The sequence below is a fragment of the Rhynchophorus ferrugineus genome, unplaced genomic scaffold, assembly GCF_030347505.1.
Source record: "Rhynchophorus ferrugineus isolate W39M unplaced genomic scaffold, kcgeb_rfMv2 rfM11, whole genome shotgun sequence".
NCBI classification, from domain to species: Eukaryota; Metazoa; Arthropoda; class Insecta; order Coleoptera; family Curculionidae; genus Rhynchophorus; species Rhynchophorus ferrugineus.
The window spans coordinates 7,976,201-7,989,035 of record NW_027472590.1 but is presented as its reverse complement, the minus strand read 5'-3'; the positions used below and the strand labels follow the sequence as shown (position 1 = coordinate 7,989,035).

At 32.5% G+C, this 12,835-nt stretch overlaps 1 protein-coding gene across 9 annotated transcripts in view; it reads left to right on the top strand.

Moving 5' to 3' along the window:
• Window positions 1-12,835, top strand: part of Ten-m (teneurin transmembrane protein Ten-m) — a 579,656-nt gene that overhangs the window by 363,864 nt on the left and 202,957 nt on the right. For 6 of the 9 annotated variants that reach the window (XM_076417513.1, XM_076417521.1, XM_076417514.1 and 3 more), the window contains one exon: window positions 10,356-10,568. The exons of the other annotated variants lie outside the window; for them this stretch is intronic. In XM_076417513.1, coding sequence (XP_076273628.1) covers window positions 10,356-10,568 — 213 coding nt within the window. The remainder of the gene's footprint in view (window positions 1-10,355; window positions 10,569-12,835) is intronic. 9 annotated transcript variants of the gene reach the window in all.

The window sequence follows — 12,835 nt, the reverse complement described above, 5'->3', positions numbered from 1 at the left end:
AAAGGTGATAGCTTAAAATGATAATTTATGTTACAATGACTTGTTTTGACAACTTTTTCAATATAAGTTTAGAGATATATATGACATATAATATTGGCTAAAGTAATATATGATTATATTTTAAACATTAACATATTAAAATAACGAAAATATAGATAGTCTTCACGGCTTAGGAAGTAATAAACATTAAGGCAAGAGAATTTACAGACATTTACAGAGATGATTTATTAACTGATTCATTCATATTAACAGGTTAATATAGTAAAATGATTAATATATTTTAAAAATTTTAAAACTTTAAATAGAACGCATAGACACATTTATTTTTATACATGACAGATTTATTTTTACAATTTAGAAATATATATTAAACGAATATGTTTACAATCATTAAATGAAATATTGACTTTTGAAAACTGGGATTATAAAGTAAATAATTAGTACATTCAAAGAACAAAATGCCATAGAGTTATACATTTTATTGTATTAATCGTTTAACATTATGTTACTTAAATGAAGCTACTTTGTGACATTTGGCTATGTCAAAACTTACTAAAAATCATTAGTATTCACGTCTCGTTTAAATCGAATAAATCTGACCAACTGGCAACTACTTATTCCTGACTATTCGAAACAAAACCACCCCTGTCTTAACCCAATAATCGACATCTTTGATTTGTCCCCTTGATGTAGATAGGAAAAATTGCTCTTCCCCCATTAGGGAACGTCGAATTCCCCTCGATTCCCCGTTACCAAGAAGAACAGGCGTGCAGAATTTCAATTTAACGAAAATTAAAGGTGTTCTGTCTTGCACTGGGCCTGCACATCGAGAAAGAAATGTGTGTGGCGTGATTGCCGCAGGGCTGTCTAGATTGCAGGAAGGGACAGAGATTGCCAATCAATGCATTCCTTTACACTAGAGGCTTCGGTACGAGTACTCCTATCATGCTATTTTTTATACGGATTTTAAAAAACTAGAATACAAATATTATTTTTGGATATTGTAAGCTAGTAAATGGTTAATGATATTGATTCTGTTTTTAGTCTTGTGAATTAATTTGAGGGATATTTTTAGAAACTTCTTGAGTGTGAGGTTAAAATGCTTCCTTGATCATATAACGTGAATTTCATCTAAAAAATGTATAACGTGATAAAAAAATGTTTGGTCATTGTTTTCAAGTTCTACCGAGAGAACAATTATCTTCTAATATTTGATTTTATTCCATCAATTGCAATCAAGAACGTAAAGCGCTACATCATATCATTCACGAATATTTGGGTATGAGAAAGCTCTGTGGAAAGATGATCAAAAACTTCGACGACTTGATGATTCGAAGCAGTGTTTGAAGATAATCAAGCGTAATAAACCCGAATCTTTGTGTCGATATGTGACAATGGATGAAACATAGCTCCATCATTTCACTCCGAAGTCCAATCGACAGTCATCCGAGTAGACTGCACACGATGATCCCGCTCCAAAGCGTGTAAAAACAGTCGGCTGGCAAGGTTATGGCGTATGTGTTTTGGGATGCGCGTAGAATAATTCTCATTGGCTACCTTGAAAAAGAAACGACCATCAACAGCGATTATTACTTCGCGTTATTGGATCGATTGAAGGATGAAATCGCCGAAAAAGGCCGTATTTAAAAAAAAAGAAAGTGCTGCTTCAGCAAGACAATGCACCGTGTCACAAGTCAGTGAAAACGATGGCAAAAATCCATTCATTCACCGTATTCTCCAGAACTGGCCACCAACGACTATTTCATGTTCTCAGATCTCAAAAAAATGCTAGCTGGGAAGAAGTTTTCGTAGAATGAAGACATTATCACCGAAACTGAGGCGGATTTTGAAGCAAAGTACAAATCGTATCACAAAAATGTTTGAAAAGTTGAAGGGTCGCTATAATCAGTGTATCACCCTTGAAGGGTATTAGGTTGAATTTGAAAAAATTAATATCCTGAAATAAATAAATTTACTGGCTGTTTTAAAGATTGAATAATGAAATAATTCAGTAAAGAAAAATGCAATTTTATTTATTTAAAAATTTAAGTAAAGATATCAGTGTTTCATCTAATAAACCTGATTATTTTCAATTTATTGATTTTCGATATATATTCTAGGTGAAAAATATGGATAAAAGATAAGGACTATATGAATACATAAATTAAGTAATGAAAATATGCAGATAAAGTGAAACTGACTACAATAATTTGCCTAGATGGATCAAATAGAAGAATATATTAATTATTTACAGTAATTTGGTAAATATTTTAAACTATTGATAAATATTAATTTGTTTAACGATTAATGCAATAAAATATCTAACTATAGGGCAATTTACTCCTTGAACCTTTTATCAATTATTTTAGTTTTTTACTCTTTAGACCTAAGTTTTAAGAAATCAATAGTTCACTTAATTATTATAAATAAATTAGTTTAATACAATTTCCATATTGTAAAATATAAAGTGCCAATTGTATTCGTTATTATTTTAATTAATCTATAAATATTTATTACTTATTATATTGTTTTGTTTATATTTTTCAGTCATGTGATAATTTAAACTTATAAAATAATATTAATACATCATTTTTAAATTATTCTCTGTAGTCTATTATGGGGGAAACATGATTAACTTTATAAATTGTGGTCGAGTTTCAGTTGCAGAGCGATTACTAGTAACAGATGAATTTTGTCGTCATTGATCCATTTCTGTACCAGACCGAAGATCAATTGATCGGTTTATATTTTCTTGGTATTAAAAAGGGAAACATTAATAAAATAGTTCAGTTAATAAAAGGAGCAAAAAGCGAAAGTAAAAAAGTTATTGATCATGTCTGATAATATACGACAGCCGGCTGCAGCGCCAGCGCAAATATTTGACGTAATCTTGAAGTTGATTACGTATTTCGGCCCATATACAAACAATATTTTCCATTAGCCGTGAAAGGTTCATGGCTTTCTGTGCAAATATCTCCAGTTCGTCTCCTCCTCGGCCGTATCTCCCTCTCGCGTCGCCGCCATCGCCCTCGTTAACCCGCTGTTTACCCAACTATACGGAGTCGCCGTATCTGCCACCGTACAGTGCGCCGACTATACGTACTCGTCAGCAATTAACATTGGAAAATGGCCCGTTCTTCGTAACGAAAACGTTCTCTTGAGCAATTAAAAACACTCGTGAAGCTGGAACGAGCATGCGAAGGGGCGAAGGGGGACTGAGTGGCGCCCCTCTTTGCTCTGTCTATGTGAAAATATTCCTGGGAGTATAAATGAATTTTAACGCAGACGATTGCTGGTGCAAGGCACCGCCGTTGGTATAAAAGTTTCGGGAAATTGTTTCCTTTTATTGAGGGAAAGTTAGATCGATCGTAGTGCTAGAAAAATAAAGCGAAACAACAAAAAAATCGTAGCCCGTTCGTGATTGTTTTACTGTTTAAATTGGGTGCAAAATGAGTCCTCATTTGGTCCTAAAAACTTCGTTCTTTCTCTCTGTCTTTTTTATAGCTTTTTAGGTTTAGTTCTAGTTTTTTTTTGTTTATTTTAAAGTCTCCTTTTTACCAACGAGGGTCTATCTGGACTGGACCTACAGTTAAACCTGGGCTCCGAACCACGGTCCTCGACATTAAGCCTAGTGACCAATTTAGAGACCATATCAGTCTTACATCCAGTCTTACCCAGCCTAGTTACTAGTGTGATTGGGATGGTTATACCTTGTCGGACTTTTCACTGTTGCCTATAATGACATTTATAATTACAGTCACAGACATAAAGAACATCTATACCCTAGCAGGATTCGAAACTGCGACTATCACAACAGTATCAGGTCAATTGAAAAGTCCCCGGCCTACCATAGTAAAATAAATTTTTTGCCAAAATTTTTTTAATTCAACATAATTCCCTTCAAGGGTGATACACTGATTATAGCGATCCTCCAACTTTATACCATTTTGTAGTACGATTTGTCTTTGCTTCAAAACAGGCCTCAGTTTCGTCGATGACCTCTTCATTTGACGAAAATTTCTTTCCAGCGAGCATTCTTTTGAGAGCTGAGAACATGAAGTAGTCACAGGAAGACACTGGAGAAAGCAATTCGAAGCCCAATTTATGGATATTTGATACGGTCTTGGTGAAGCGGCACTTTCTTTTTCTTCAAATGCGTCCTTTTTCGGCGATTTCGTCCCTCAAACTGTCCTATAACGCTATGTAATAGTCGCTTTTGATGGTTCTTGCTTTTTCGATGCCAATAAACATTATTCCATGCGCATCCCAAAATACAGACGTCATAACCTTGCCAGCCGACTGTTACTTTTTCCCATGCTTTAGAGCGGGTTCATCGTCTTCAGTCCACTCGGATAACTGTCCGGATATCTAGTTCCACAAACGTCAAATCGGTTTAAGCTAGATATCATTAGAAGGCTGATGTTTCTTACTAATGAACTTATTTTATGGTTATATGAATGATTCTCTGAATTTTGTAATAAATAGAAACTTGTAGATAGAATATGTCCTTCATTTTGCAATTTTTCTTCTATAAAGGAAAAATCACCAGCAAGGCCACTGAACATCTAATTATTGCTTAAGGTTCCTATACTGGAGCTATTTGAACAGAATAGACTGGATATAAAAAGGAGCCGGATGTACCGAATTTATCACACGAGATAAATGAAATAAAATATATACATATGTTTTTGTTTTTTTATTACCTTTAGTAGCACTAAATACGGCTTATGATAATAATTTTCTCCTGTCTAAAATAATAATTATTATTAAAAATTTAATTAAATAAATTATAGGGTGGAGTTATTTTCCTGCTGAATTCTTTTGTGGGCACTTCTCTGGCGATACTACTCAATGGTCTTTTAACATTATTTAGAAATGCAATGAAAATTAAAATGAAATAATACTAATAACATATAGATTACCTAGAAACCATTATGTAAAGTATTACTAATTGCGATATTAATAAATAAATAAATATAGTTAAATATTTAATGAATTTATTTACCAAGTCACTGTTGCACTTGTAGATGATAGAAGACAGAAATTTTAGTAACTACTAAAAATGTTATTACTATTAGAGGCTCAACAGCTACATATTAAATTACTGGTGGCAGTTTTAAAATAATTTCCATCGTTTTATGATAACTTCATGAAGATAACATTGATTGTGTTCTCCTTTGGTTCTAATTTAAAAGAGAAACGATGCTGTCTGATTAGTTCGACCACGTAAACGTATTAACCCCGCAAAGTCGTCCGGTTGTCAGATGTATACAAAGTTCTAGTAGCAATAGTGATAAGAGATTATAACTCTAACCTATAAACTATTGTTTCTGTATAATTAACTCTAGTTTTTAGATAAACTATAATGTTAAAATAAATTATATTTGACAACATTTTTGTTCAATTATTTTACTTAGATTAGAATTTTGTTGCATGCTAAAGCCAAACCGAACTACAACTCACTGTTGATGGGGTAACATTGCGACGTTTTGATGTCACAAATTTAGATGACGTATGTATAAAATAACTTTGAACAGCCTATAAATAATTTCTTGTATTTGTACTGTCATTACATCCAAGGCCAAAACGTCAAAAGATACAGAACTAGTCGCAGACCAATACGTATCATAGAGGCAAGTAGTGTAGTCATTTTCATCCCTCAACAACACTCGAAAAACTGTATCATCACAAAAAATAATAAATCGAAATGGTTGCACAAACCAAACAGACGGCCCCAATTTGACACATAACCTAATGGATTCATTATATTCCTTTCGAGCGAGCACATGGATCTGAAAAAGCTGTAAAATGTTTGCTAAAAACGTTTGATTTTTCCAACCCGGAGAGCCCTCGTTTTGGCTTTTATTGGATCTGTTAATGTACCGTCTACTATTAAAACAGTTCACGCTTCCTGCACAAAAACAGCCCTTTTATTAGTTGTAAAATTGAAAATATAAATATTATTCCATTTTTTTCTCCGTGAATTTTTTTAATTTAATTGCTTGGTCATAGTTTTATGGTGAGTTTCGCAGTAACTGAAAAAATATTTTTACGAAAAATTTTTTCTACTCCTTTTGCAATAGTTCACTAATTTCTAGTATTATTAGATTGCATCGTTGGACTTATTTTTCCCATCTTATATTTAATCTGATGATTGCTCTTTATTTATAACGGTAAAAGGTAACCAGCACAGATATTCATAATAGAAATATAACAAGAATTAAGCAATTTGTTGTATATAGACAGTAGCTAGTCTTTGTCTTTAATCCAGTGTATTTTGTCATAAATTCTTTATAATAAACATATATTTTCATTTTCCTTAATAAATACCGTCAGTGTCATGCGCTATACTTTGGTCAAATCATCAGCTAAACCTCTTAATCTTGCTTCATACCTCTTGCTGGGTGTGACTATAGTTGTTTAAGTGACAGAAGCAGATGCCACTAATATGAGAAAGATTTGATAACCCATTTACCTGAAATGGTATTATATATATAAATATATATGTATATATATATATATATATATATATATATATATATATATATATATATATATATATATATATATATATATATATATTATGTATTAATACAGAGATAGTATTGTTATCAATATATATGTATATATTATTACACATTAAAATGGTATATAATTGATATGAATAAAATAATATAGCGAAAATAATAAGCAAATACAATGAATAAACTTCTAGATGCTCGCTATGTCAAGTAGTTACAAAATTATTGATGCACAAATCTTACAGACTTTTCAATACAGCTATCCTCGTATATTAGATTTAAATCTACAGTGTACGTTTTATGTTGATCGTTTGTTTCAAATTTGCCTGAATACTGTGAACCTACATAAACATAAATATTTACATTTAGTTTTTTCAGTTTCCTAATCACCTTGTCTTGGTAATAGATCTGTTGAATGATTGCCAACTAGCTTTCCAATTTTCATCTCTTTTTTATATTTTACTGTATTTGTATTCAATAAATTATAATTCAATAGATATGTTTGTGTAAATCCCTATAGTTTTTCGGACACATTATAAGAATATTATGGCCATACAATAATTAATCCTAGCATATCTAAAGTATATAGTTGTATAAATAATTTAAGAATTCAGTTTCACCAGCTTCTTGTAACGTACGGCACCATTTATGATCCCTATCACACACCCCAAATCACTTCTCTTGCGATTACAATTGCTATATTGTTAAATTAGATCATTTGTGGGCTTATTGACTTTGTACGATCAAACCTTCCAAAAAAACGAAAAATAAAAGAAAAAATATTTTCCTTGCTCTAATTATATTAGCGTTATGTTAATCATTCTTCCAAATACAACCCATACAGATTCATCAAATAGTGCCAACTTAATTTCAATTGGTTATTATTGATTACTTTTTGACTACACGTAAATTTATATTTATTTAATTCTTCATATTTATGATGTTAAGTTAATAATATCTCTCCTACCTTTCATTGTCAATTAAATTTGAGGACTTTTTATAAATTCAACATTACTAGCGTCCGACTAAGCTCCTGCTACCATTACAATTCCTATTCAGGCAGTCAGAATTTATTTTTTAAAGTTTCGTCAGTGGTTGTACGACTCTGTTAAAAGTTTTTGATGAAACATAACCTCTCATATAAAGGTTTCTTTGTAATTTTCGATGGTTTCGTAACATATTCACAAGTGTTCTTTTTGTAAAATTTCTTGTAAAACCTCATCAGTTGCAATTTGCAGTGCTGAGGTATAATAACTATAAATTTTCAACAGTACTCATCGCCTTCCCTACTCAAACGCTTTTCTTCGAGTTAACAGGAAAAGGTAAAAGTTATCAGCAATGGCGCTTTGTTGACTCCTTTTAGCCGAGAAAAAAATGATATATACAAAATCGATGTTGAATTTTTATTTTAAATTGAATTAGATATTTGCACAACATACCTCCGAAGGCAAAAACCTTCACCTAAAGTCTCTTCCCGGCATCATTGTTGTTTATAGACACGTCTTAAACAAAATATCACTTGGATATCACCCTGGATATATCCATCCAGCCTAAATAGGTTTACGTATAGAGAATACCCCTGCATACGAGACTACGAAATGTTCCTTCGAAAATATATGATTCCAGCAATTGACAATAGTTCCGCGGTAACAATTTACTCATCTTGTAGATTAGTCCCAAATGTCACACCTGGTCAAAAGTTGGTGAGACATCTAGGAATATTTCAGGGCAGTATTTATTTTCTTCGAATGCCTTTTCAGCAACCGCTGTTACTCTATGCATTTTGGTCTATTGTTAATTAGTGATTTCGAAAGCCAAACTGGAAATATAGTATTTTTATAAATGGTTTAATACGTCACTGGCGTCCAACTAAGCTTCTGCTACCATTAGAATTCCCAATCAGGCAGTCAGAATTTATTTTTTAAAGTTTCGTCAGTGGTAGTACGACTCTGTTGAAAGTTTTCGATGAAACACAACCTCTCATATAAAGGTTTCTTTGTAACTTTTGATGGTTTGATAACATATTCACAAGTGTTCTTTTTTGTAAAATTTCTTGTAAGACCTCATCAGTTGGAATTTGCAGTGCTGAGGTATAATAACGATAAATTTCCAACAGTACTCATCGCCTTCCCTACTCAAACGCTTTTCTTCGAGTTAACAGGAAAAGGTAAAAGTTATCTGCAATGGCGCTTTGTTGACTCCTTTTAGCCGAGAAAAAATGATATATACAAAATCGATATTGAATTTTTATTTAAAATTGAATTAGATATTTGCACAACATACCTCCGGAGGCAAAAACCTTCACCTAAACTCCCTTCCCGGCGTCATTGTTGTTTATGGACACGTCTTAAACAAAATATCACTTCAATCGTTCGTGAGGGAGTTTTTCTCCGACCTAATCTCGTTAGGGGGCGCCGCTCCGAAGCTCAGAATATAACGAAAAATGTATATCGAAGCCTGATGTTGTGCTAAGGCGTTTCCTACGCCAAGAAATGCATAAGCTCCTGCATCGAGTTGATTCAATTACAGTTTTTTTGCCATGGCAGAACGAGAATATAACGTAAATATTGTAGGAGATGTGAGGTGGGGACGGTGGGGTGTCAGCGAGGGAAACCGTGACGCTGTAAAAACGGGAGCCGTGGTTTTGAAGAGGTAAAATGGCGGTGTGGTAGTCTTGTTATTTAAAAAAAATTTATAGATGTCGGAGCTTCGGGTTGTTTTATGTGGTATTCTCAATTTTATATATTGTGTGCTTTTATGCATTTTGAACAGCGATATATATCGATGAAAATACAAAATATCAATGTAAATAACCGTTAAGCAACATAACTTCACTATTTCATTCGATGGTTTTTCGATATTTTCTTGCATAAAATAACAGTTTTTCATTTAATATTACTGAGTTATTCAGTGGATACAGACACTATTCATCCAACGCTAAAAATTGCATCTCCGACATATATTACTTTTGTTGTTCAATTTGATTCATCAAATATATAGGAATCAACTAATTGCACTATCATATCATTCCACAAAACCCCACCTTAAACTCTCACAGAACTTTCACGCAGCTTAGAGCTTAAAGAATCAACTTTTTCCAGACCTTTACATACTATGGAAACGATCAAAAAGTAAGGAGCTTGACTACCAAATGAATTGACTGAAAATACTACTGAGAATAAGTTTAGCGTAACGATTTTATTACTTACCAAGCTAATAATGAAGAGCTTTCTATAACGTATTGTAACTATCGATATCGAGAAGTGTTGCTCATCTAAGTCAACCTCTCAAATATATTACTCAACTGTAGGAATTTTTATATTTAAATGCATGCCATTGTTGTTCTGGAGATATGCTAATAAATAATTCTGAAATCTGAAGTACGCTAGTGCTTAGAACTGGCCAATTTAGAAACATAAACAAATACAGTACATATAACAATGAATATTGTTTTTTTTTTCAGGTATCATTAATGTTAATAGATTATGCCAATTAGCTCATATATACTGAAAAATTAAAATAATATATAGTCCTCCGAAAAAGCATGTATTTTTCTAATAATTCTTGTAGTAGAAGCACTAACTCTAGCTATGTAGGTCAAGTAGTTTCAGTTGGTTTACCCTGGCATGTAGCTCTATTGATTCGAACGCTGAATGAAACTGTTTTAGTCAATGTAACTCGATTTTTCCGAATACGCTAAGAAGGATATCGAGAAACTCGATAGGCCTCGACTTCCTTTGTAGCGCCATCGCATTAGCCGTGATTTATTTCGAAAAGGACTTAAGTGTGGACTCTCGTAATGTTATTTCTCTTTTTTTCTCCCGTCCGTTTCAGGAAAGGGGCGATTGTACCCGGCGTACAGTTTGACAGATTCTGAGACAGAGGATTCCCCTAGACGATACGGGGGATCTCACACTTACCAGCATCCTCTTTATCAGCAACCGGCCGGTCTTAGTGACACCCCCACGTCCGAGAACGCTTCGGACGCCACACTAACTGACTCCGAACTGGCTCTAGCAAGAGATTCCACCCTGCTCGTTCATAACGGTGAGTACTACGTGATTTCAATCAATGATCATTTTATGAAACATTTCCTTTTGGCATATTTGATTGTTCAGCTGTTCACAAATTTGATGCCCTAAAAAATATCTCGTGAGTGTGTTTTGCGGTGGTTGCGTTGTCATCATTTTTCTAAACTGTTTTTGAAAAAAACAGCAATTATTTTTCGTATTGAAATCAAGGGATACTCCTCAATGAATATACCCTGACGAAGATTTTTGACAATATACATTATTTTTTGAGATATATCTATTTAAGTGACACGGTATTTTTTCTCTAAGCTATTATACTTTTTTAGAGACTGAATCGATTGACTCCAAATTTGCTGTGAACCTTGTCTGTATACTATTTTATCGTATCCATTTAAAACTATATTTAGCATGGTAACAAAGGTCTCTTTTTTCGAGCAGCTATAATTTGGAGAAAATATAATTTGTTTAACTTTTTTTTTATTTTGGTACTATAAAGAATATATAAATCAAGAAATATCATGTCAATTATCTTAATGATTTTTATCATTATTTAATTATTACATTGTTGCCAGCCTACAACTTGACTAACCTACAATTTGTCCCCGTGATAAAATCTTAAATCTAGGTATATAGCTTGGAGGACCCATCGGCCCTATCTCAGTATCTGGTGAAATAATGTTTACACATGTCACTCCGTATATCCTTATAGGTTTCACTATTTGCTTATATAACAGCAATTTATTATGTACTTATAATTGTAGTTTTCTTCCATCTAGCCAGTACGTTTTCCTATAATTTAATTCCAGTTCTTTTCTTTTCTTCTTTATATATTCCTTCTAGCGAAGTTTTGCATCAAGATTCATTCCGAGATATTTAGCGTTGTTGCTATATGGAATGAAAGTATTATTTAATGTTATTGATGCTTGTACGATCTGATTGTAGGTGAACTGTTCATGCACAGATTTACTTTCGTTAGTTTTTATTTTCCAAGCTTGTGTCCAATTATTTATATTGTCACTTATCTGTTGTCTCCATAAAGATAATGGCTAACATTTAAGGGCTTATTCTAAAAAGGTCAAGCATTGAAAATATGAAAAATATTGTTTTTCAAATTTCTGACCATAAACTCTTTCCATTTTTTATTTAATTGAATTATACTTATTATTTTGGACGAATATGGTATGTATTTTTTTTTAATTCTTAAAATTAGTTTTCAATTCTGTATAACTATGAACTATTTTCGCTCTAGTGATTATCGAAAAGTCTGCCAATTGCACTCTACATTTCACGTTAACATTTCTTCAGAGCTATATGTTGAAACTAATTTTTAGTTAGCAACAGCACTAATTTTAAGGGTAGTATATTAAACTGTATAAACAAGTATGACGTGCTTTGATATATAATATAGTTATACATATTTTTCCCCTTTATTCACGGTTTTTTCTTGATTTTTAAATAATCTGACTTAATTGTTTTACCTGCATGGAGGCAGTTTCAGGAATAAAAGTCCTTTCACACCTCAACAAACTAATTCTTGAAGTTGAATACACTCGTTTAGTCAATTGCCGACCATGGGCTGACTTTTTAAGAAAATTATCAGGATCATAGTACTCCGTATCCTCTTCTGTTGATTCAAAATTATGATGGAAGGCCGGAATCTTATCTATAGTAATAGAAAACAAAACAAATTTTATCATTAATGATGTGGCACTAGAATGTATGTTTAATTCATTGTTGACGAAAGCGACACATGAGGCTCTAAAATGTACAAATATTGTTTTAACGGTTATTTTTTTATTATTTTCATTAAAAATATTGGCCAAATGTCTAAACTGTTCAGATGTTTTCAAGAAATTTGTAATTTTTTGTAATTTTCAGACAATTCCATACAAATTTAGTTTAATCCAAGATATATCATAATGAAAATACGTGAAAATAATGTAATGTGTGGTTTTGTTCGCTTCAACCTTCTGATTTCCTGCATAACACGCAGGATTATATTGCCACGCGCCATGCCAATACCTTTCATATTGCTGCGAAATCATTCGTTCCGTAACGATAAGCATTGGTAATTAATCATGAAACTTTGTTTTGTTAACGTTTAGTTACTAGTTACTTGTATGTATATATGTATATATCTAAATTCCATGATTTTGTGATGTTCTCAATGTAACCCACCATTAAGATGGATGCTGAGATATCTTTATTTGATTTTGCTTGAGGAATCGGGCAGCCATTATATAAAAATAATTAGGCTTTGTCATTTCGCTGCAACGCAAAAAT